Genomic DNA, 26,278 nt, shown 5'->3' with positions numbered 1-26,278 from the left:
TTAGTGGTTTAGTCACTTCAGTGTATCCCCATTATTTTTCTACTTTAATTGATTTTTTAAAAGTATAATTCAAAATGATGGATTTTTAATGTGTTCGTTAATGGTTTGAATAGAACAGAGAACTATAGTGAGAGTGCAAAAGAGCCCAGAAATGGGTATGACAATTTCTGGGACTCTGTTTCCTCTTCTGCAAAAGTAGGGATTGCATAGTTTCATTTTCCTTGCACTTCTGAAAGAGCTTGTGTTAACCTCTGTTTAAAAAAAAAGAATGAAAAGGAAATAGAAAACTTTGTGCTAGCACTGATTTGTCTTTGTAAAATTATTGCCAAATTTTATTGCTTAGTTACCTCACTTTATGGGAAGTATATGCCATTTTTGAAACCTGCTGGACTGAAAGTATATTTTCTGGAAGTTATTTTGGTTGGACTGGAATACTGTTTATCAAAGTGTCAATTAAGTAAGGTAATCTTAAGGTTTTGTTTTGCAATTATTGTTTCTTTTTTTGACTAAATTTTCATACCGGCTTCTCAAAGTGCCTTTAGACACTCATGATCTTTATCACTTATGTTAAAAAAATAGTTTGGTGACATGTAATATACAAGTGGCATATTGAAACATGATCTAGATTAATTTTTATTATGATTCTAGAAAAATTTCCCCCTCAGACATTTGTAAATGTCATATAAAATGAGCATTTATACATTAATTATAAAATGTCATATTTTGAGTTTTTATAGTTTATATAATATTATGTATGTGTCTAAAAATGGTGAACTACAGTCCATTTCTAATTCTGTGCTTCTAATTTAAAGTAGTGTTCCATAATAAAATTAGGAGTAGTTTTATCAATAAAGGTATAAGGAAAAACTATGTAACACTATTTTATGTGTGAGTCATTATACCACATTTTAGACTAAGTGAAAAAGTACTTTTAAGAATTGACATCATTAGAAATAACTGTTCAACTTAAAAATTGAGTCTAAAACAAACATTTTGAGATGGGAAGAAGAAACCTAGTACTTTTTAAGATTTCTTTTTCTTTTCTTTTTTTGGTACTGGCAGTTGAACCCAGCAGTGTTTGACACTGAGCTACATCCCAACCCCTTTTCTTTTTTTATTTTGAGACAGTGTCTTGCTAAATTGCTGAGGCTGGCCTTGAAATCCTCCTGTCTCAGCCTCCTGAATTATGGGATTACAGGCAAATGCCACTGTGCCTGGTTTGGTCCTTTTTTTTTTTTTTAATAAAACAAAATAATATATACACCTTGAGAGATGGCAGCCTCTTGTCCACTTCTGCATATCCTTAGTTCAACTCCCAAGACATATTCACTTTTAAAATTTTTTTTTAGTTGTCGATGAACATTTATTTTATTTATTTGTATGTGGTGCTGAGAATTGAACCCAGCGCCTCACACATGCTAGGTAAGCACTCTTCCACTGAGCTACAACCCTACCCCAAGATATACCCACTTCAAAAAGTTTAATAGACTGTTTTCTAGAGCAGAAAAATGGAACAAATAGTATAGTTTTAATACACGACCCCTTCACATAGTTTACTCATTATTAAACATTGAACATTAATGGGGTACACTTGTTAAAATTGATAAACCGATATCACTATATCATTTTTTACCAAAATCCTGTAAAAGAAATATATAGTGCCATAGTTTACATTAGGGTTCACTTTGTGTTAAGGATTTTGATAAATGGATGTTACACATCCTATTATATAATATAGTTACACTGCCCTAAAAATCCCCTGTGTTCCCCCTATTTGTTCATGATTCCTTTCTCTCCCAGAACCCCTGGCACTTATTTTATTATAGCCTCCATAATTTTTCCTTTTCCAAAATAGTTGGAATCCTAAGCCAAATCATTCAGATTGGCTTTTTTCACTTAGAAATATGTGTTAATGGGTGGGGGATATAGCTCAATGCTTGCTTAGTTTATGCAAGACTCCTGAGTAGCTGGGATTACAGATATGTGCCATCTCACCTGCCTACATGTTTCTTTTCATTGCTCAATAATATTCTGAAGTATGAGTGTACCTGGGTTTGTGTATCCATTCATCTATTGAAGGTCAGCTTGGTTACTTCCAGTTTTAGGCAATTATAGTTACATTGTGTTTTTAAAAAATTTATTTATTTTTGCTGTGTTAGGAATAGAAACTTAACAAAGTCTCAGGCATTCTAGGTAAGCAGACTAGAGCTCTACAATAGAGTAACATTTCTAGCCCTAAATAATAATAAATAAAGCTACTAAAACATTTCTGTACTGTCATATATAAATGAAAAGAACAAACAAAATTTCTATGCAAATTCCAATTTGTATATGTATCTAGGAATATGATTGCTGGATTTCTCTTGCAAGAAACTGTTTTCCAAAATGACCATTACCATTTTGCATATCTATCAGTAGTGAGAGTTCTTGTTCCATATCCTCATTAGCATTTGATGTTATCCATTATTTTGCATTTTAACCATTCTAATATGTGTGTAGTAGTTTCTTTTTCTTTCTTTTTTTAAAAATTTTATTCATTTATTGGTATGTGGTGCTGAGAATCAAACCCAGTGCCTCACACATGCTAGGCAAGTGGTCTACCACTGAGCAACAATCCCAGCCCTAATAGTTTCTTATTTTTGTTTTAATTCATAATTCCCTGATGATGAATGTTGTATGTCACTATTTTTATTTTTCCCTGATGTTGAGATTCAAGCCCAGGGCTTAGTGTCTGTTAGAAAGGTACTTGCTCTACCTCTGAGCAACATTCCAGCCCTAGCATCTTTTCATGTGCTTGTTTATCATCTGCATCATGTTTGGTAAGGTGTGTGTTAGGTCTGCAGCTCAACTTTTAATTGAATTATTTTATTTCTTGTTGAATTTTAAGAGTCCTTTGTATGTTTTAGATATAAATTATTTATCAGATCTCTATTTTGCAGATGTTTTCCCCTACCATATAGTCCTTGTATTCTCTTAAAACACATCTACTTTAAATTCTTTTAGAAGTATTTTGGAGTATTTATAAATTTCTAAACAATATATTTCAATAGAATTACTTGGCTTTTTTCTTGATCTTTTGACTTTCTGAATATGATCTTGTTTATCTACTTATTTAAACATATATATTTTTTAGTTGTAGATGGACACAATACCTTTATTGTATGTATTTATTTTTTTATGTGGTGCTGAGGATCAAACCCAGTGCCTCACCCATGCTAGGCGACCACTCTACCGCTGAGCCACAACCCTAGCTGTGTGATTTTATTTATACTTGTTTACTATTTGCTTCTCCAGTTCTATTCCAAACTCCATGAAGTAAGAATCTTTTCTGCCTTGGATGCTGCTGTGTCCTTAGCCTTAATGCATAGGAGATACTTGGATATTTATTACATGAACTAAGAAATAAATGAATACTATCTCAATGTAACAGTACATTTTTACTCAATACTTTGAGTATTTAGATGTTGATGTCAAATTCAGATGTAAGAACTTTGGGAAATGCTTAGTCATGTGTTTTTCCTGTTTAAGGAAGAGTCAAACAAAAACAAGTTTATTTTCCTATTCATTAATGTACTGATGAGAATCAATAAATATGAGAGCATTACTCTGCTTGAAAACCTATCTTGCCTTATAGGTGACATGATTTGACCATCTAACATGGTAAAACAGGACAAGTGTTTGGATTAAATAGGAGTTCTAATGATACTAGAGAAATAGTTTCCATCATGGTCTCCAAAAGACTGTGTTGGTTAAAAGTAAGCTTCATCTAAGTCATAAGCTCTTTTCACACAGTATCATCTTTATCTTTGTCTTCCTCACTGTGCTGGGTGCTGAGTTTATACTGATAATATTGTGGTCCCTAACCTCATGGTATTTGAAGATTAGATCAAGGACCAAAGCCACACCAATAGGTAATTATAAATATTAGCAAGGCCATGAAGAAAATAAATCTCAGACTCATTCTAGGAAGAACACTGGGATATGAATGGCATAACAGATTTGACCTACCTTAGAGCAAGGCAATCATGTTTTTATCTTATTGTTCCCTTATTGGTTATAGGCTGCTGTCTTAGTGTTTTCTGTAGCCACAACAAAATATAATATATTATAAACTATATAAAATATAAAATATATGTATATAATATAAAAATATATATAATATAAAAAAATGGTGGTGGGGAGAATTGTCAGAGAAGACCTTTGAGAAGTTACATTTTAAAAGACACTTGAAAGTTGAGGAGTCAGACATTCAAAGAACCAAGAGAAGAATGCTCCAGGAAGAGAGAACAGCATAGACAGAGCCTCTGAGGTAGGAAAGCAAGGAAGGAAGGAGTCTAGTATGACTGAAATATAGTGAATGAGGGAAGAGTCATATAAAAAGAGGTTGGAAAAGAATCAGGGAGAAGATCAGATAGGGCTTTGCAGGTCAAGTGAGGAATGCAATGGGAATCCTTGGGAATAGATGAGATCATCTAGGGAAGAGTGTATAGAAAGGGAAGAGAAGAGGCTCCGGGTTGAGCCATGAGATGAAATGAATGAGAATGCAGAACAAGTGATTGAAGGCAGGCAGAAAACCAAGAAAATATATACAGGAAGTCAAAAGATGAATGCATTTTGTGAAAGGAGGCATTATCATCTATGTAAAATGTTTATGAGTAGTTAATAAGATGTAGGTAGGAAAGGGACTTGATGGCAGTAGATATAAAATCTAGATGGGAATGAGTTAAAAATAGAAGTGAGGAACTGAAGATGATTTTTTTTTTTTTGAGAACTTTTGCCATGAGGTAGAATAGAAGAAATTGGAGCAATTGTTAGATGGAAATGGTGGTTATGGATGAATTTTGTAAGGATGGGAGATATGTGTTTACATAATGGAATCAATGATCATTTAGAATAGAAGTTTTAGGGGACTGAGAGTGTGGGTCAGTGGTAGAACACTTGGGTAGCATGTGTGAGGCCCTGGGTTCCATCTCTAGCATTGCGAGAGAGGTGAGGCGCAGGGTGGGGGGGTGGAGAGAAGGAGAAAGGGAAAGGAAAAGGAAGGAGTTTTAGGACAAAGGGGGAACTATCAAAAGTTGAGAAAAGTCCTTGAAAAGGCCCAAGGGATGAGATCTCTTCATATGTTGACGGTTTGCTCTTCAATATGGGAAGGTCAGGAACAGATACGTCTGGTGGTGAGAGCATGAAGAAATGTATATCTTATTGACTGGTGTTTATTTCAAAAGCACAAATATTGTAAACGGTGAAAGAGAAACAAATGAAGATTTGAGGAGAGATTGTTACCTTGGAATGGGAAAGTAAAACCTAGAAGGTAATTGATTTTCTTTTTCTTTATGTGGTGCTGGACCAACCAGGGCCTTAGGCATGCTGGGCAAGTACTTTACCAGTGAGCTAATCCTTAGTTCCAGAGAGTTTAAATTTTGAGAACCCTTTGAGACTTTATATCAGACTTTCAGCTGATTTTTACTAGTTGAATTCTGACTTAATGGATATTGAAATCAATTTTCCTTGGAGACATGATGAAATTGTTATCTCTACAGTACAAGCATTTTGGATTGGAGAAGCAAGAAAAGTTCTATAGGGCCAATCTATGCTGCCATCTATCTATTCATTTCTACTTACTTGTCTGTTCATTTATTCTTTCAGTGATTATTTTCTTTTTGCTTAGTGTTTCATTTTCATTAAAGAAAAGAAGTGGCCCCTATTAAAAGAATGGTCCCTATTAAACATACCACTTATGTTTCTGTAGATGACAAGACTTAAACATTTGAAATAAGAAATGAACAATTACAGAGCCTCAATTACTCTACAATGAGAAGCAAATATATGATAATGGTGGGAGTAAGAGGACAGTGAGCTACCTAATCTTTATTGAATATTTATCTAGTCCAGATACTTTTAAAAATACCTACCTCTATTAATACATACAACAAGTCTATAAGGTGGCTGCTGTTATAATCCAAATGTAATAATTTATAAAAGTGATAAAACAGGGCAGGGGCTGTAGCTCAGTGGTAGAGTGCTTGCCTCACATGTGTGAGGCACTGGCTTTGATCCTTAGTGCCACATAAAAATAAATTAATAAACAGAGATATTGTGTCCATCTGCAACTAAAAATATTTTAAAAGCAGTGATAAAAAAGGCATAAAAAGGTTAAGTAACATGTTCAAAATCATAAAAAAAATCTAGTAAATTTATTTAGGATTCAAACTCAAGCAGTTTGAGTTCTTAAGCTCACACTACAAAACAATATATGCTACAGTTTCAGGAAAACACAGATTAAGAAACTGTTGAAATTGAGATTCTTAGTAATGATCACTTCTTTTTTTTTTTTTTAAGAGAGAGAGAGAATTTTAATATTTATTTTTTAGTTTTCGGTGGACACAACATCTATGTGGTGCTGAGGATCGAACCCGGGCTGCATGCATGCCAGGCAAGCACGCTACTGCTTGAGCCACATCCCCAGCCCCATAATGATCACTTCTTTAACAACAGCTGGACTATGACCAGAGTTCCTGGGCAGCCACCTAAGAGAAACAGAGGGAGCCAATGTTTATTTAGTACCTACTCTGTGCTTTGTTTATCTGACTTAGTAAACTTAAGAGTAAGCATAATCCCTAGTTTACAGTTGAAGAAACTTGAGTTGGTAAAGTATGAACTAACCAAAGTTCTGCTAGCTATGTAAGTCAAGCTCTTTTCCCATGAGTAAAGTTGAAAGGATATAAATAAAACATCTAGGGCTGGAGTTGTGGCTCAGTGATAGAGCACTTGCCTAGCATGGGTGAGGCACTGTGTTCGATCCTCAGCACCACATAAAGATAAATAAATAAAGATATTGTGTCCATCTACAACTAAAAAATATTAAAAAAATAAATTAAAAACTAAATAAATTTTTGTTATTGTGATTTTTATGTTATTTGTATTTCTCAGAAAAAATGTCTTCATTTATATAATTTTTTAATATATATATTTTTAGTTATAGTTGGGTACAATACCTTTGTTTTATTTGTTTATATGTGGTGCTAAGGATTGAACCTAGTGCCTTGCACGTGCTAGGCGAGTGTTCTACCACAACCCCAACCCCTATATCATAATTTTTAAGACAAATTTTATAAATACTTATTTCAAAAAAGAAATTGAAAACTATCTGGTTTTAAATGTTATTTTGTTAGATGTCACTTTTTTTTAAAAAAATAAAGTTTTGTGTTTTAAATTAATTGCAATTTGGAACAGTTTTAACATTTGAGAATTTTGGTAGTGCATACAGAATAACTTTCATAAAATCAATGAATTAGCAGCACATTAAGACAGTTAATGTTTTGACTTATGCATTCACAGATCAGTTTTCTTGAGGTTTACTTTTATTCTTAAATGTTAAAACATGGCCATTGGTTGTGTTCCTTTAGGATGCAGGTGATAGTAATTTCTCATACTGAAAGTTGGTCAAGATATGATGGTAAGAGCACTGTGGAGAACAAGACCAATATTTCCATGCTTTAGGAATATATTAGCTGACAACTCAGATTAGTTATATAGCATTCAACTTTATATAGAAATAATATGAATGAGTATTCAGTAACCTAGTTTCATAATAATCTAGGCAAGGCACTTCCATTATCTATAAAAGGGAGATGATAATGCTTAATTTACACATTAGACATAGAAAAGATTAATTGAATGAATGAATAATAGGATTAAAAGTAATATATGTAAATTATTTATCACTATTCATAGTGGATTATCATTAAATGGTGACTTACTCTAATTATATTTTTTGGAAAATTGATAGCGATTTTTATAAAATGTTGGTATTTGTAATTTTCTCTAAAAAATTAAGTCTAGTTGCAAATTTTTACAATTTGCATGCATCCAACACTGGTTTATAGTTAATTACTGGTATTAATAATCATGACTCACATTTTAATTTACTTTTAACAAAGAAAAAACTTTTGAGAGGGTGCTAAGGATGTAAATTATAGAAAAATGGTTATTATATAATAACTAATAAATAGCTTAACAAAGTAATAGAATAATTACAGTCATTTGTAAATTGGATATATTAAAACCAATAAATGCTGAAAGACTTCTTTCTTACTCAGTATTTCTTCATGGGACTCTTCATAGAATACTTCTGTTCAAATTTTCTGTGATATATAACTTGATATTTGTCATAAAGTCTAATTTTCACCAATTTTAGATGTTTCTTATCTAAATGACTTATTTTTAGCAACTTACCCATTAAAAGCTTGGACTCTGAAATAAAATTCAATGATAATTATTATCACATAGTTACTAAAAGATATATACACAGTAGGAAAAGCATGTGACATTGAGTTTTCTTGAATTTTAAATCACAAGTGTTATGTAATTTTTTTTTAAACTTGGAAAAGGGCCATAAACCTATAAGATTTTAGACAGCCTTGTGATTAACATAAAATATTAGTTTACTTTTATCCTTATGCCATGGCTTTGGGAATCTGCCTATTTTGATCTGTGTGCAAGATTGTGTTTTTTACTTTCCCACTAAGCCCAAGAAATTAATGAATACTGCATATTGCTAAACACTTGACACAGTTAACACTTGCTCTTCTTCTACAAGTCTTCAGGCATTTAAGTCACTTGGTGTTTTCTCTTTGAAAATATATGTACGTCCATATGAATGTATCACTTTACCTGAGTTTTTCTGCTGTGTTAACAAGCAAACTCACTGCTTTGAAATAAAGAGGGGCCACAATTGTTCATTTGAGGATGATGCAGCAGAAACCAAGATACTACCTCACTGGTTTTGAGAAATCCTTAGAGCTAGGTATAAGAAGGGAAAAAAAGCAAAGTGATAGTACCAGGCACTGTCCTGTAGCCCCCCCCCCCAATATTATTAACAAATGAGGTAACTGAGGTGCAAAGAGGTTTAAAGTAGGATAAAAAAAAACATAGCTAGAAAATATTGGTACTAAATTATATCTAACTCCAATTCTATGCAAAAATTACATCTATTGGGCTGGTGCTGTAGCTCAGCGGTAAAGTGTTTGCCTTGCATGTGTGAGGCACTGGGTTTGATCCTCAGCACCACATAAAAGTAAAGAAAGATACTGTGTGTTCATCTACAACTAAAAAAATACATATTAAAATATTACATCTCATTATTCTGATAGCCTCTCATTTCCCTCTCAATATATTAGTATGCTTATGCTTTCTAATTACTGGTCAGAATATTTTTATTGTGATAAAACGTATGTGATATGAAATTTACTATTTTAACCATTTTTGGGTGTATAGTTCAGTGGCATTAAGTGTGTTCACGTTGCTGTGCAACCATAATCACTATCTCCAGAACATTTGCATATAACAATAACTTGTTCCTCTCTATCTTTATACCTAACCCCTTCTAACCACTACTTTTTGTCTTTCTGAATTTTACCATTCCAGGTATCTCATAAAAGTGGAATCATAATGTTTATCTCTTTGGATCTGGCTTGTTTCACTTGGCAAAATATCTTCAAGTTCATTCATGTTGTAGCCTATATCAGAATTTTGTTCCTTTTAAGCCTAAATATTATTTCATTGTATGTATATACCATATTTTGTTTACCTAGTCATCTATCAGTGGATACTTAGGTTATTTCTACCTTTTGGCTATTTCTGAAATTGCCATTATGCCAATTCATATCCTTATACATGTACTTTGGATGATAATGTTCATCACATTCCACCATCATTTCTAACCCTATGCCCCTTCCCCTCCTCACCTACCCCTCTGCCCTGGTCTATTCCTCCCATGCTCCCGATCCCTATCCCACTGTGAATCAGCCTTCTTGTATCAGAGAAAATATTCGGCATTTGTTTTTTTTGGGATTGGCTAATTTCACTTAGCATTATCTTCTGTAACTCCATTCATTTACCTGCAAATGCCATGATTTTATTCTCTTTTATTGCTGAGTAATATTACATTGTGTGTATACAAATGGGATGGACTCAAATTAAAAAGTTTCTTCTTAGCAAAAGAAACAATCTGTGAGGTGAATGGAGAGCCTATATCTTGGGAGCAAATCTTTACCTGTCACACATCAGATAGAGCACTAATCTCTGGAGTATGTAAAGAACTGTAAAAGCTAAGCACCAAGAAAACAAATAGTCCAATCAATAAATGAGCCAAGGACCTGAACAGACACTTCTCAGAAGATGATATACAATCAGTCAACAAATATATGAAAAAAATGTTCATCATAGTTAGCATTAGAGAAATGCAAATCAAAACTACTCTAAGATTTCATCTCACTCCAGTCAGAATGGCAGCTATTATGAATAGAAACAACAATAAGTGTTGGTGAGGATGTGGGGGAAAAGGTACATTCATACACTGCTGGTGGGGCTGCAAATTGGTGCAGCCAATATGGAAAGCAGTATGGAGATTTCTTGGAAAATTGAGAATGGAACCACTATTTGACCCAGCTCTCTCTCTCTCCTCGGTCTATATCCAAAGGACTTAAAAACAGCATACTACAGGGACACAGCTACATCAATGTTTATAGCAGCATAGTTCACAATAGCTAAACCGTGGAACCAACCTAGAGGCCCTTCAATAGGTGAATGGATAATTTTTAATTTTAAATTTGTTCTCATTAGACATACATGATAATAGAAGGTATTTTGACATGTTTTACATATCTTCATATCTCATTCTCCTGGTTGTACATGATGTAGAATTACATTGGTTGTATAATCACATGCAAATAGGATAGTAGTGTACAATTTATTCTACTATCTTTCCTATTCCCTCCCCTCCCTTTCCCTTCATTTCCCTTTGTCTGTTACAAAGTACTTCTGTTCTTCTCTAACCACCTCCCTCCTTCTTGTGAATTAGCATCTGTGTATCAGAGAAAACATTTGGTCTTTGGTTTTTTGGGATTGACTTATTTCACTTATGTGCTTAATTTTTAAAGAAATTACTGTAACATTTTCCACAGCAGTTGCAGTTTCTCATTGCTATAAACAATACACAATGGTTCTAGTTTTTCCATGTCCTTATCAACACTTGTTTTCTGTTGTTTTGATAGTAGTCATATTAATGGGAGTGATGTAGTTCTCTCATTGTGGTTTTGGTTTGCAGTTCCCTTTGTGATTAGTGACATTGAGCATCTTTACAGGTGCTTATTGGCCATTTGTGTGTCTTCTCCGAAGAAATATCTATTCAAGTTTTTGCCTATTTTTGACAATCAGAACCATTTTAAATTGTTTTAAATTTGCTTTGGTGGATTATACATAATAGTAGAATTTATTGTTACATATTTATACATGTATACAATGTAACAATAATAATTTGGTCAATTTTGTTCCCTCTTACCTCTCCTTTCCCTCTCCTCCTCTCTTCCTCTATTCTACTGGTCTACTCTTTATTTTTTTTCAAGATCCCAACAATCCCTTTTCCCCTCTTTTTTCTCTCTAGCTTCCACATAATAGAGAAAACATATGAACCTTGACTTTCTGAGTTTGTTTTGCCCATTTTAAAATTGGACTGTTCATATTTTTGCTATTGAGTTGTAAGCTGTTTATTTTGAATATTAGTTCCTTGTCAGATATATGGTTTGCAAATATTTTCTCCCATCCTATGGATTTTTTTGTTCTGTTATTCTTTTGTCTGTTGATGTACCATTGATTTTAATCTTGATAAAAACCAATTTATCTTTTTTTTTTCTTATCTATTTTGTTGTCTGTGCTTTGAGTGTCATATCCAAGAAATCATTTCCAAATCCAGTGTTCTGAACTGTTTTACTTAGGGTTTTTTTCTAGGTGTTTTTTAGTAACACTTTGGTCCATTTTGATTTAATTTTTGTATGTTGTATAATATAAAAGTACACTTTCGTTCATTTGAATATGGATATACTTAGTTCTTCCAGCACAGTTTGTTAGACTGTCCTTTCCCCATTAAGTGGTGGAAATCTTGTTGAAAATTATACCTTGCTTGTGAGAGTTTACTTCTGGGGTTTCTGTTCCTTTCCTTTGGTCTTTATGTCTGTCTTTATGTTAGTACCACTCTGTTTTGGTTATTGCAGCTTTGTAGTAAATTTTGAAGCCAGGGAGTATAAGTCCTCCAGCTTTATTTATCTTTGTTATGATTATTTTGGCTATTTGAAGTCCCTTATGATGGATTTTTTCTGTTTCTGCAATTGAGATTTTAATAGGATTGTATTGAATCTCTTGATCACTTTGGATAGCATCTAAACAATATTAAATTCTCTTTCTTTCTTTCTTTCTTTCTTTTTTTTTTTTTTTGTGGTGCTCAGGATTGAACCCAGGGTCTTGTGCATGCAAGGCAATCACTCTACCAACTGAGCTATATCCCCAGCCCAAGCTTTCTTTTTTCAAAATATACTTTTAGTTATAGATGGACACATCTATAACTAAAAGTATATTTTAGTATATATTTTTATTTTGTTTATTTTTTATGTGGTGCTGAGGATCAAACCCAGTGCCTCACAAATGCTAGGCAAGTGCTGTACCACTGAGCCACAGCCACAGCCCAGAGTTTAGCTTTTTAATCCATTAACATGGAGTGTCTTCACATTTATTTATGTTTTAATTTCTTTCAGCAATCTGGTAGTTGTAGTCTTTCACCTTGGTTAAGTATATAATTCTTTTTGATGCTACGGTAAGTGGAATTGTTTCCTTTAATTTCTTTTTGGATTGTTTCATTTTTTGTGTACAGAAATACAACTAATTTTTGTTTGTTTTTTGTCTTGGTACTGGGGATTTAACTTAATTGCACTGTACCACTGAGTGACATTTCCAGCCCTTTTTATTTTTTATTTTGAAAAAAAATTTTTTCAATTTTTTATTTGGAGATAGGATCTCATTAAATTGCTAAGGCTGGCCTCGAACTTGTGATTCTCCTCCTTCAGCCTCCTGAGCAGAAGAGATTATAAAGCATGCACCATTGTGCCCAATTAAATACAATTGATAATCTTGTATGTTGATTTTGTGTCCTATGGCTTTATTAATTCTAATAGCTTTTTTGTGCTTTTTAATGATTTTCTACAAATAGGCTCATATCATCTGTAAACAAATAATTTTACTTCTTCCTTTCCAATTTGGATGTCTTTTATTTCTTTTTAATTGCTCTGGCTAAATTTTCAATGCTTTGTTAAATAGCTATGCCAAAATAACAAATCAGTGTCTTATTCCCATCTTGAAGTAAAAACTTTCAGTCATTTACCTTTGTATATGATGTTGGTCCTGGGCTTTTTTTTTTTTTTTTTTTTGTACCTGAGATTGAACACAGGGGCACTTAAACAGGGTCTCACTGAGGTGCTTACGGCCTCGCTAAGGTGTTAAGGTCCTTGCTAAGTTGCTGAGACTGGTTTTGAACTTGTGATCCTCTTGCTTCATCCTCTCTAGTCACTGGGATTATAGGCATGTGCCACTGTGTCTGGAAGTCCTGTGTTTTTAATATAGGTCCCCTATGCTGTTGAGGTAATTTCCTTCTATTACTAATTTATTTAATTTTTTCAGTCATGAAAGGGCATTAAATTTTGTTAAATGCTTTCTATGTATCAATTGGAATGACCATTTTTTGTTTTTTGTTTTATTCTAATGTTTATTACATTGATTGATTTTTATTATGTTGAACCATCCTTGCATTCCAGGTATGAAAGTTGTCAGAATAAAAATGGAGCCACTTGAATAAAACCTTAAACAAAGAAAGAATAAATGTCAGTGCTGCTGAATTTTTGTTTGTTTTGTTTTGTGGTGCTGGGAATTGACCCACAACTTTATGCATGCTGAGCATGGGCTCTACCACTGAGCTATTCTCCAGACCTGGTTGTCTGGCTTTGAGAATATAAGAGAAGTGCTGGCTTAGAATGGTTTTTGAAGTGCTTCCTCTGTTAATTCTTTCAGAAGAGTTTGGGAAGGATTGGTGTTAGTTCTCTAAACATATGGTAGAATTTGCCAGCGAAGCCATCTGATCTAGGACTTCTTTTTGTTGGGATGTTTTTGATTACTGATTCAATCTCCCTATTAATTATAGGTTTATTCAGTTTTCTGTTTGTTCTTGTTTTAAAATATTTTTTCTCAGAGATACGAAAAATTGTGCTCTTTTTTTTTTTTTAAAGCGAGAGGGAGAGAGAGAGAGAGAAAGAATTTTAATATTTATTTTTTAGTTATTGGTGGACACAACATCTTTGTATGTGGTGCTGAGGATCGAACCCGGGCCGCACGCATGCCAGGCGAGCGCGCTTCGGCTTGAGCCATATCCCCAGCCCAAAATTGTGCTCTTTATGTGTAATAAGAATTGTAATGCATTCCACTGCTGTCGTGTATTTTAAAAAAATAAAAATAAATAAAATAGGGGCTGGGGATGTGGCTCAAGCGGTAGTGCGCTCGCCTGGCATGCGTGCGGCCCGGGTTCCATCCTCAGCACCACATACGAACAAAGATGTTGTGTCCGCCAAATACTAAAAAAATAAATATTAAAATTCTCTCTCTCTCTCTCCCTCTCTCTCACTCCTTCTTTAAAAAATAAATAAATAAATAAATAAAATAAGATATTTTTTCTTAGTTGTAGATGGACACAATACCTTTATTTATTTTTATGTGGTGCTGAGGATCGAACCCAGTGCCTCACACTTGCTAGGCAAGCACTCTACCACTGACCACAACCCCAGACCTAATTTTCAGCTTACTCTTTATTCATTATTGGTGAGTTTTGTGTTTCTAGGAATTTGTCATTGCATTTAAATTGGTCACAGTTTTTTTAAACCAGAAGAGAATTCTTTGAAAAACAGAGTAGGATATTAAGTCCTAAATCAGTTTTTCCTCTGACAAAATAAATCAGAAGTTTGTTATAGAATGTAATTGGTAAAGTATCTTTCCTATATGAAGCATTTATGATTATATTTAAAAAATAGTACCTATGGGCTGGGAATGTGGCTCAGTGGTAGAGTGCTTGCCTAGCATGTGCAAGGCCCTGGGTTCAAGCTCCAGCACTATACACACACACACACACACAATAGTACCTATGTTACAGAGATACATATAAGGGTTTTTTTTTTTGTTTTGTTTTGTTTTTAATGTGACAGGATTTCACTATGTTATCTAGGCTGGTCTCAGGCTCCTGGGCTCAAGTAGTCCTTCTGCTTCAGTCTCCCAAGTGGTATAGGCTTGTACCACTGTGCTTGGCTTCATAACAAAATATTTAAAAATGAAATGATATCTGAGATGTACTTCACAATTATTTGGCTCACTGGTAGAGAGTTTGCCTAGCATACCTGAGGCCCAGGGTTAGATCACCAGCACTGAAAAAACAAATAAACAAACAAACAAAAATATCAGGAAAGAAGACTTTAGGGCTGTTGAAGCAGGGTAGTGGACATTTGGGCACTTGTTATATTGTTAAGTCTATTTTTGATGATTTAAAATTTTTGTAATAAAATTATAATTTAAAAGATGAAGAACAGCCAGAATATAATTATAAAAAATAGAGATATTTTAATTGCTTACATCATAAATGGGCACTTTCTAATTCATACATAAAACATTCTTTTCTTCTTTTTAGTACTGGGATTTGAACACATAGGCACCCTACCATTGAGCTACCATATCTCCAACCCTTTTTATTTTTTTTATCTTGAAACACAGTTTTGCTAAGTTGCTGAAGCTGTCTTCAAACTTGCAATTCTCCTGCCTCAGCCTCCAAGTCACTGGGCTTATAGGCATGTGCCACTGTGCCTGGCCCACACATAAAATTTTCAATGTAATATAATTGTGCTGTTTATAAGGCATGGTATTTTTTTAAATATTTTTTTTAGTTGTAGATGGACACAAAACCTTTATTTTATTTGATTATTTCTATGTGGTGTTGGGGATCGAACCCAGTGCCTCATGCATGCTAGGCAAGTGCTCTACAACTGAGCTACAACCCCGGCCCCAAGGCATGGAATATTTTTTTTTTAAATCAATTCATAGTACCTTAAAGGAACTGATATCTGATTGCATCAATTGCAAACAATTAAAAAAATTCAAAAGTCCACTAAATAAGGGACTACTTCTTGCAATGGATATATATATATTTATTTATTTTTATATTTATATTTTACTTATTTATTTTTGTGGTGCTGGGAGTTGAACCCAGGGCTCTAAGCTATATCCTCAGTCCCCTACAATGGATTCTTAAAGTGACTTCAGTTAATAAACTTGGAACAGGTGTTTAGACAGAGGTAGGGTTAGTATCTGTTTGAACTGCTTTAGCTCTGATGATATTTTGCTATGTGTAAATAACTCACATTTGAAAAAATTTTACAAATTGTTACTGTTACTAGTATTTGTGAATAGCTGGATATTGGTCAATTACAATCACTCTCATGCTATTTTTGTTCTTACATGGCAGATATTTTTGTCATAATTACGGGCTTTTTGCAAACTAGGGACAATTTTTTCCATTTTCTAATTTGGAAAGAAATAAGTGAGCATTTGATAATTTTCAGGAATTGCAAAGGAATAAGTTATTCATGCTGTAAGGTGGTGTAAATAAGCACAGAGTGGTACTTGAGTATAAAATTTGTTCATTAATTTGTCAGTAGGTTTTTTTTCTTTTTTAATGTGGAAAGTCATGTATGGGAAGATTTTATAAGGAAGGGAAAGGAGAATAGGAAATTACCAACATGCTTTCAGTACCTATTATGTACTACATGTTACATACATTCTTTCATTTAATCATTTAATCTTCACAAAAGCCTTATGAGGGGAATATTATCATTTCAGTTTTATATATGAGAAAAACTAAGACTTAGTTTAAATAATTCCCATAAGGTAATTTGACTAGTGAATGATAAAAGTTGAGATTAGAACCCAGAAGTATCACTTTAAAGAAAATTATATGTAAACACACAAATGGAACATTTTTAAGCAATCAGTCATCCCTTTGTGTCTGAAGGAGACTGATTTCATTGGATGCTCAAATCTCTTGTATTAAATGGTATAGTGTTTATACATAATTTACATGTATCATGTCATATACTTGAAATCAGCAGTAGATTTCTTATAATGACTAATACAATGGAAATACTATGTAAATAGGTATTTTAGTATATTGTCAAGGAATAGCAAGGAAAAAAAAAAGCCTATTTATGTTCAGTATAGTCGAGATTATATTCTATCTGTGGTTGATTGAACCTGCAGATGTAGAACCCCAGGATACCAGAGGTCTATATAGAATATGTATTGTAATATCATAATTTGTTTCTTCACAACTAGGCAGACCGTGTTGTTTGAAGTCATGCGTAACCACTAGGCCTATTCACCTTAAGGTCATTATAATTATAAACTGCCTAAAAAATGTGTTTGACTGTCATTGTTAAAATTGAGGGACCCTAAATTATTTTACGAATTTGGGCATGAGTGCTATAGCCCTTTCCAGATAGATGCACATTAATGTTTGTTTTTCCTTTCATTTATGTAGTAATTTCACTTATCAAAGAAACAATGAACAAACACTTATTGAGAATCTGTTATGTTTTAGACAGTGATAACTTTGGAAATACTGAAATAGTGTTTAAAATAATTAATTAGTCCATTGCTTCATAGTGTAGTTTCTCATTTTAATACAAGGAAGTGGAGAATAAGTTAAATAAATGCAATATACTATGTCAGTTGTGATAATAGAGATATAGTATTTAATAAGATATTTCAGCTGTATAATAATTTTTCAAGTTTGCAAAATATTTAATTCTCTTTATTTCTAAAAGTGATTTTACATTTTGACTCTAAGCCCACAGAATCAGGAAAGGTACTTAGATGATATTTAGATAATCTATATGGTAGAGTATGTTTGGTTGTCACAGTGTCACTCTGACCTCATGTGGGGGAAAGACAAAGGATCTCTCTCAGGTCTCTTTTTAAAGAATACTAGTCCCATTTAAGAGAGATCCTGACCTAAGCACCTTTCAAAGTTTGCCTTACTTCCCAACACCATCACTTTGTTATGTGGGGGGTAGGATTTTAGCACATGTTTGAAGGGACACAAACATTGAGACCATAGCACTTGTCTATTACCCAGCTCTGTTAATTGTAAATGAATCTTCATAGAATTTGCTGCAAATGTGAGCAAGTTGTTTAACCATCCAAACTCAGTTTCTTCCTAGAAAAAAATAAGCTTACCATAACCTTTCTACTTCTTTCAATTTATAATTGTTTTGAAAGTGTAAAGCCCTTTGAAAACTAAATTGATAGTTATAGTAGCTAGATATATTAATTTTAGAAACAGGAAGATGATCTATCTAATGTTGACTTTAATATTACCCCTCATCCCTTGGTTCAGCTTTTTAAGATATAGGATGCTTGGCTATAAACACTGGAGAAGCAGAATTTATCTTACTGGGGAATGGCTTTCTTCCTCTATGAAGGGCTATGTGATCAATGACTAACAAGGTATCCAGGAAATTAAGTCTTAACAGGAGCCTAAGGGGACTATTATTACATAGCATAGAAGGAAGAATAAGGTGAAATTCCATCTAAACCCAGAAGGTGAAAATGGGGTCTCAAAGCCAGGTGAAGTGGTGCACACCTGTAATCCCAGCTATTTTTGAGGCTGAGGCAGAAGGATGCAAATTCCAGGCCAGCCCCAGCAATTTAGCGAAACCTTGTCTCTAAATAAAAAATAAAAAGAATTGGTGATGTACTCGGTGATAGAATAACCTTGGGATCAATTCCCAGTACAAAAAAAAAAAAGAAAGAAATTTATTTAGTCTTGAACTAAGTACAGTGGCACAGACATGTATTCCCAGAGAGGATTACAGATTTGAGGCCAGCTTCAGGAACATAGCTAGACCCTCATTTTTTGATTTGAATTTATGGAAATCAAAACTATACTGATATTGTATCTCAAACCAGTTAGAATGGCCATCAAGAATACAAACAATAAATACTGGAAAGGATGTGGAGAAAAAGAACACTTTTACATTAACCTTCTGGAAATCAACGTGGAGTTTCCTTAAAAGAGTAAGAATGGAACCACCTTTTGACCTAGCTATGCCACTCTTCAGTATTTATCCTAAAGAATTAAAGTCATGATACTATAGTGTAATATGCTTGCCCATGTTTATAGCAGCACAATTCACCAGCCTAGGTGTGCATCAGTGGATGAATGGGTAAAGAAAGTGTGGTTTATATACATGATAGAGTTTTATTGGCCATAAAGAAAGATGAAATTATGTAATTTGCAGGAAAATGGATGGAATTAGAGACCATTATGTTAAGCAAAATAAGCCAAACTCAGAAGGTCAAAGGTCATATGTATTCTTTCATGTGGAAGCTAGAGAGGAAAAAGGAAAAGAAACGTAGAGGTAATCTCATAAAAATTGAAGGGAGATCAGTAAAATAGAAGAAAGGTTCCAGGGGGAGGGAGGATGGGAGAGAAAGGGGAAATACTAGAGAATGATATTGGCCAAATTATGTTATTATATCATGTACATGTATATGTAACACTGAATTCCACTATTATGAACAACTATAATGTACCAATAAAAAATGTAAAAAAAAAAAAGAAAAGAAATAGCCACTTGCTGTCTTAAAAGGACTGAGTCTAATTGTTTTAGGCAAGATGCAAATAAAAAGAATAATAGAAAATGTAAAAAAAAAAAATCAAAAGGGCTGGGGAGATAGCTCAATGGTAAAGCACCTCTGGGTTCAATCCTCAGTACCAAAAACAGAAGAAGAAAAAGAGGTTCTGGAAATTGGCATGGCTGATTTTTGGTTGCCTGCTTTGATTTCCTGCAGCTGAAACTATACTTATATTAATGATTGAGTTCTATATTTTGATCCCTGTCCTTCATAGCAAACCAATAGCTAGTGTGATTATTACTCCATACAAAAGAACAGAAGAAAACAGAAGTTAAAACCCAGGAATTCCAATTGGTGTTCATTTTATCCTGCTATAATTCCTTTTCAAACAAATAGCAGATACAGCTATGTTTAAATGCCCATGTTATATAATACTGTTCCTAGAAATTTGCCTAAAGGTAACTCTTGTTATGTATTGTCCTGTTATGTATTTGCTGTGTGACCTTGGCCAGGGTTTTTATTTTTAGCAAACTTTATTGATTTCCTTATTGTTGATAGACTTGTAAATCTCATTCTTGATTTGAATTGCTCAGCTTCCTGACTGCATTTTCTTTTGAAGTGTTTGGTTTTGTCTAATACAGCTCATGACCAGTCAGTAGTGATCATATTGGTTTGCTCCCTTTGAACTTTTTTTTTTTTTTTTTTTTTTTTTGGTATCAGGGATTAAACCCAGTGGCACTTTACCCCAGAGCTATGTCACCAGCCCTTTTTATTTTTTATTTTGAGACAGTGTCTCCATTAAATTGCTGAAGGTCTGGCTAAATAGCTGAGGCCTTGTCAAACAAGCAATCCCCCTCTCTAAGCCTCCCAAATTGCTGGGATTACAGGCATGTGCCACCATGCCTCCCCTTTTGTACTGTTTTCCTAGTAAGTTTAATATTTTTCCCCCACAGGTTTTCTGTGCTTCCTGCTGTAGCCTGAAATGTAAACTGTTATACATGGACAGAAAGGAAGCTAGAGTGTGTATAATCTGCCATTCAGTGCTAATGAATGGTAAGTATTAAAACAGGTTGATTTCCCAGTCATTGAGATAAAACAAGAGAATTCCTATGAAAAGGTTTCTTTGTCTTTCTTTACAAGTCATTCACCTTCTCAAATGTTATAACTTTGAAATATTGAGTTTAATTTTCATGTTTTGAAAGTTTCTTAGCATTTCAGAATTCCTGTGTCTAATCTAATGAATAGAATACTAAAGTCAGATAAGTTTTATTGAAAAATGAATTTCTTTGGAAATTGGGTGTTGTATAATGGTTTGTTCTGGAGAAATGACTGGAAAGGGGTGGGGTTAGGTGTTATTGACTATTTAGATGATGAAGTATTAAAATTGGGCAAGGTTTTCCTTTTTACAGAAGCTCTTCTTTTCTATGAAATGCCATAATGACTTAGGATATATTATTAACAGCACTTTTTTTCATTTACCTTGTTAAAAATAAATATTTTAGCATCTAAGATCAAGTAGCAAGTTGTACTTTTTTTCAGGTATTTCCTTAATACTACTTAGATTTGCTATAAAGATAATGGCTTTGAATGAAGTTGTTATGTGGTAAAAGAATACAGCCAGAGGAAGATAAATAAAACTTATTGTTTATCTTTTATGGAAGTGGAAATAAATCCAGGGGCATTTAAATTAAAAGCAAACATCACAACCTAAAAACATTCAGTATTCTTATAAAGGGAAACAATAAAACTGAGCAAACTATAGTATTTTCTCTTTGAATGTGTCTTTGTATAGTTGCCATAAAATGTTGAATCTAGACTCCAGTGCTACCTGTGCCCAGATAGTGTACCTCTTGGAGACTGGAACTTAACTGCTCTGAGATCCCTCCTGCTCTGTCTGTCTGCATTGCTCATAGTGATGTTTTCCTGTTGCTGGCTTATTAACCTATTGCATGTCAATTAATCTAATCTGTTCTAATCTCCTATGATCCACCCAATTTCCTCCCATTTCTGAATTCTTATAATTTTGATCAATTATGAATCATTCTCTCTACTCTTAAGGGTCACTTTTGGATGGTGGTTATTCATACGGTTGCTTAATGGATGATTTTTATTCCACTGCTTTCACTTTGGACACATCCACAGAAGGAGTATGTTGCTTAATTATGATACATAATACCTCTTTTATTCAATGAGGTCTTCCAACTTTATGGCAATTTTTTTAAACTTGGTATAGCTAAAGATGAAGGAAATGGCAGAGGATTTATATGGAATAACACTTTTTATTAAGTCAAGGAGGCCCTTAATAGGGGATCCTAAGGTAATCCACTTTTCTTGGTTTTTCCAGCGTCTTTCCTTTTGCATGGCTTAGCCCAGTCTTTTTCTGAATATTTAATTTGATGCTTTTCAGTGTTCCCTCTTTTTCCTTTCTCCTTTTCTCTTCCTTCCCTCTTCCTGCAGTGCTTTAAAAGGAACATAGCTTTTGTTACTAGCCTTGTCATTCAGTTTGGAGGCAATAAATATTCAAAATCTTATGGATCATTCCTTGATATTGATTGAGATTTTTGAAAAGCTACTAAAAAATTGGGTAATTTCTGTTCCTGGGCATGCTATTACTTCATAATAAAATAAAAATAAAATTTGATATATTTTGTTTCTATAATACTTTTCATCCTGTTTACTTTTAAAGATAATAGTTGATATGTCAATATTTAATTAAATTATAGGGTATACAGAATCAATGTATTTGTGATCATTTACATTGACGAATCACAATTATATCGGCACATTTTCATGTTCAAATGGGTCCTATGCTTTTGAGACACACCAAAGATGTGAAATGGTTATTATATTGTTGGATTCTTTTTTACAGGATAATTATTGCATAAAAGCAGAATTCATAAAAATTTTTTGAGAGGTGTTCTTCTGAGCTTTATGCTTCTGAATTTTTTGAATGAGATTTTATCTCAACTAAGAAGAACCTTGAAGTCTAGAAATGAACCATACATCAGAGTTATATTATTTGTGTCCCTGATTTTTATAGTTTATAAAATGCATTAATTAATAAAACAAAGCCCAAAACACCTAAGTATTTCAAGAAAATCCTTAAAGTTAGATATTATTTTACTCCCTCTTAAGGAAGTGTACAGTCTCCTTAAGGATGCCATGGATCTAATCTTTAACTCAGACTGATCTACTCTCAGTTGTATCAGAATAATCATGTAATTATTATTTTTTAAAATATCATATAATCCTTATTTGCTCCAGCCAAATAGTTTTATGTAGACAAATGGTCTCCTTTATTGAATAAAATCACCCATCTTCTTAATATCTTCACTAGCTGAAAGAGAGACATACTATGAGTAGGAGCTACATTATTTATCCAATATTGTGGAGGTCTTGATGTCCATATTTTGCAATCCATTCACATTGATTGTGTCTGTATTTGCTTTAGCTCAAGCCTGGGAGAACATGATGAGTGCCTCAAGCCAGAGCCCTAACCCTAACAATCCTGCTGAATACTGTTCTACTATCCCTCCCTTGCAGCAAGCTCAGGCCTCAGGAGCCCTGAGCTCTCCACCTCCCACTGTGATGGTACCTGTGGGAGTTTTAAAGCACCCTGGAGCAGAAGGTAGGGGATCATGTGCTATTCTCTCTCTTTCTCCTCACCAAGTTCCTCTGAAAAGGTGCTGATGTGACTTTACAGCACAATTCTTTAAAACACTATAGATCAGTCCCTTTGAATGGTTATTAAAGTGGCAGAACAAGGTGAGAAATGTGTTAAGACTCTATCTGGACAAAGTAAAAAATAATATTGTATTGCCTGATATTTTATAGGCACTTCTAAAAATATGTCAGTCTACTCTTCATTTTAAGAATGGAATGAGTACACTACTTCTACTTGAAAAGAGTTGGAGAATTGAAGTCAGCCTATAAAATCCTTGCTTGCAGCCTACCTTAATGTTCTTTGTAGGAGTTTACTAAGTGATAAAAATGAGAATTCTTCCTTCTCACCAGCCCATTCTAGTGTTGCTTTTTGGAATATATGTTACCATTTTCTCTTTTCATTTTTAATCTATCTATCAAAAAAACATGAATATATTATCATAGGTACATAGACCTTTAAATCCAGGACTTGAATTCTGATCATGTCATGACAGATAGGAAATTATAGGCTCAATTTATTTTTGGATTATTACTTCTTTATTGATTACGATATGGTCAGATGAAAGACATTTTTTAAATTCAGAGGATTATGAATAGTAGAAGTAATAATTATATATTTCCTTAAAGTAATCTTGTCAAGATGTATCCCTTGATGATTAAAATCAGTCTTCCTTCATTAATTTTATGTCTTTTCATCTAGTAATATTCCCTTCCCCTTGCTAAATAGCCCAACTTTCCCTTTTGAAGATCAAAGATTTCTATTGAGATTATCGTACTTTCCCTCATTTTCCCTTCTTTTCAGATCATCCCTTAGTGATATTCCTTTGTGTTTTTGTGAGTTTAGGCTTGCTTTTCTCAAAATCTTTATTCTCTTTTACTTCATTTGTCATTTTTGTTGTTCTTCCCTAGTCTCTCTTTGTTTTGACTGAATTGATTTCCAGAATTGCATGTAAAGACATTGTTTCATCAGACTTAGTTTTCTAGCTTTTCCCTGTCCTTTATTAAAATCAAAATTACTTTGTACTGCCAGATCAATCTTTTTCTTCTTCACTTATATTCTAGCCAAAGATCTGGTCAGTTTGCTTCCCAATTCTTAATATATCTATGCCAACTCTTCTTTTATTAAATAATAATTCTTCAACATTCTTCAGGGCATCTTTTGCCCTTTAAAAATATCATACGACTTTTCTAGATATTTAATTCCTGTGGAAACCTTATAATTTGGGGGAGATGTGGATTTATATTGATAGCTTTTTTTCTTACCATGAGTTTATTTTCTAGATGCTTAAAACACTTTCCTTAGTTTCTCTGTCAGTGATACAGGATGAGTATAAGACATAATCATAGATGTGTTTAGGATTTTGAATATTTTAACACAGTATTTAAAATATTTGCCTAAAAGTTATATCAAAAATATATATTTAAACATGTATTTTTTTATTAATTTATAAACCATTTTTACACACAGTTATAATTCTGATATTTCTGATTGTAAGAGGCCAACTAGTGATTTCTTTGTACATCTGGAATTGGTGACCTTCTCTTCTTTGATGTTAGAAACACTATCAATATCACATTGATGCCTATTTTATTTTTCTGGTCCCTTCCTCAAGTGGCTCAGCCCAGAGAGCAGAGGAGAGTTTGGTTTGCTGATGGGATCTTGCCCAATGGAGAAGTTGCTGATGCAGCCAAATTAACAATGAATGGAACTTCCTCTGCAGGAACTCTGGCTGTGTCTCATGACCCAGTCAAGCCAGTAACTACCAGTCCTCTACCAGCAGAGGTAAGAAAAACAAAACAGCAACTAAAAGTGAGTACAGTTTGCTCAGCATTGTGCTGCATCTTTCTTGCCTTTTGCTAAGTTGAGTGACTTTTGTGTAAAACTCTGAAGGTTTTGGATAGTGCAAATAAGTATTCATGGATGTATTTATAAGAGTAGAGTAAATGTGCCAAAATCAGCTTCTTCTTATTTGCTCTAGAGAAGGTTTTCTTAAAAGAGAGTATTTTTTTCCAAGAGAAAGGTTCTCATTAAGGTTGTTCTCAAGTGAACTTGAGCTGCTGCTATAACTAGAAGTCAGGCTAGAGAGAATCTTCGCTTCTTGATACATTGGTTTTCTTTTTTTTTTTCTTTCTTTCTTTCTTTTTTTTTTTTTTTTTAGTATTTGTGCTTGCATCAAGAAGCCCTTTGCCAGTAAGCTACATCCCTCAGCCCTTTTATTTTGATTCAGTGTTTCACTAATCTACCCAGGCTGGCCTCAAACTTGCAGTCCTCCTGCCTCAGTTTTCCAGTTCTCTAGGATTATAGGTGTGCACCAATATGTCCAGCAGATACATTGGTTTTTAAATCATGTTTCCCAAGTTCTGTGGTGGCCTTGAGAGTGCCATGGTGAGGAAGGTTGGGGTATGTGAAGATGACTGAGGAACTAGGCTATGTTCTTGAACTCAAGCTGCTGCTGCTGCTGCTGCTGCTGCTTCTTCTTCTTTTTGTTGTTGTTTGTTTGTTTGACCTTTTGTGTTTCCATTTAAGATTTTAAAACAGGGTTCCAAATTTTTAAATAAATTGCTACATCAGTGGCTTAATAGATGGAAGAATAAAGCAAATTATTTAAAGAAACTAGCTTACACCAAGCTGTCACTTTCATCTCTGTAAAAGTCCCAGTTACCATTTGAGGGCTAATGGTATTCTCTTTCTGTGGATCCTAATATTCAGAAGATAAATGCCAACTATAGTTTTTGGAGTCAATGAGAAAATGTGTATCTAGAAACAAAATTAGAGATATGCAGGTAGGATCATTATATTGTGAGTTCCTTTCTATTGCTAGTTGCTTCCTTCAATCTGGTAAAGTTATAAGGCCATTAATTCCAATTAAGTATTTATATCCATCTGTTTTTTAAATTAGAGTTAAAAAGTTTGAATAAAGTTTTTTTAAACGACTTTTGTAGAGCAGTTTTTGGTCCATTGAAAAATTTGAGAGGAAGATGGAGAGATTCTTTATACAACCCCTGTCCTCATGAGCTAGAAAGTTGCTAATACAGAAAAGGAAAGATGGACTGAGTATCCTAA

The 26,278-nt window shown here is 33.6% G+C and overlaps 1 protein-coding gene across 1 annotated transcript in view; it reads left to right on the top strand.

Moving 5' to 3' along the window:
• Positions 1-26,278, top strand: part of Zfyve9 (zinc finger FYVE-type containing 9) — a 193,515-nt gene that overhangs the window by 98,929 nt on the left and 68,308 nt on the right. The window contains exons 5-7 of the mRNA XM_076860361.2: positions 20,505-20,604; positions 23,003-23,179; positions 24,828-24,997. Coding sequence (XP_076716476.2) covers positions 20,505-20,604; positions 23,003-23,179; positions 24,828-24,997 — 447 coding nt within the window. The remainder of the gene's footprint in view (positions 1-20,504; positions 20,605-23,002; positions 23,180-24,827; positions 24,998-26,278) is intronic.

The sequence above is a fragment of the Callospermophilus lateralis genome, chromosome 7 (assembly GCF_048772815.1).
Source record: "Callospermophilus lateralis isolate mCalLat2 chromosome 7, mCalLat2.hap1, whole genome shotgun sequence".
Taxonomy (NCBI): Eukaryota; Metazoa; Chordata; class Mammalia; order Rodentia; family Sciuridae; genus Callospermophilus; species Callospermophilus lateralis.
The sequence above is the reverse complement of the archived record's forward strand: the minus strand, read 5'-3'. Positions and strand labels throughout refer to the sequence as shown.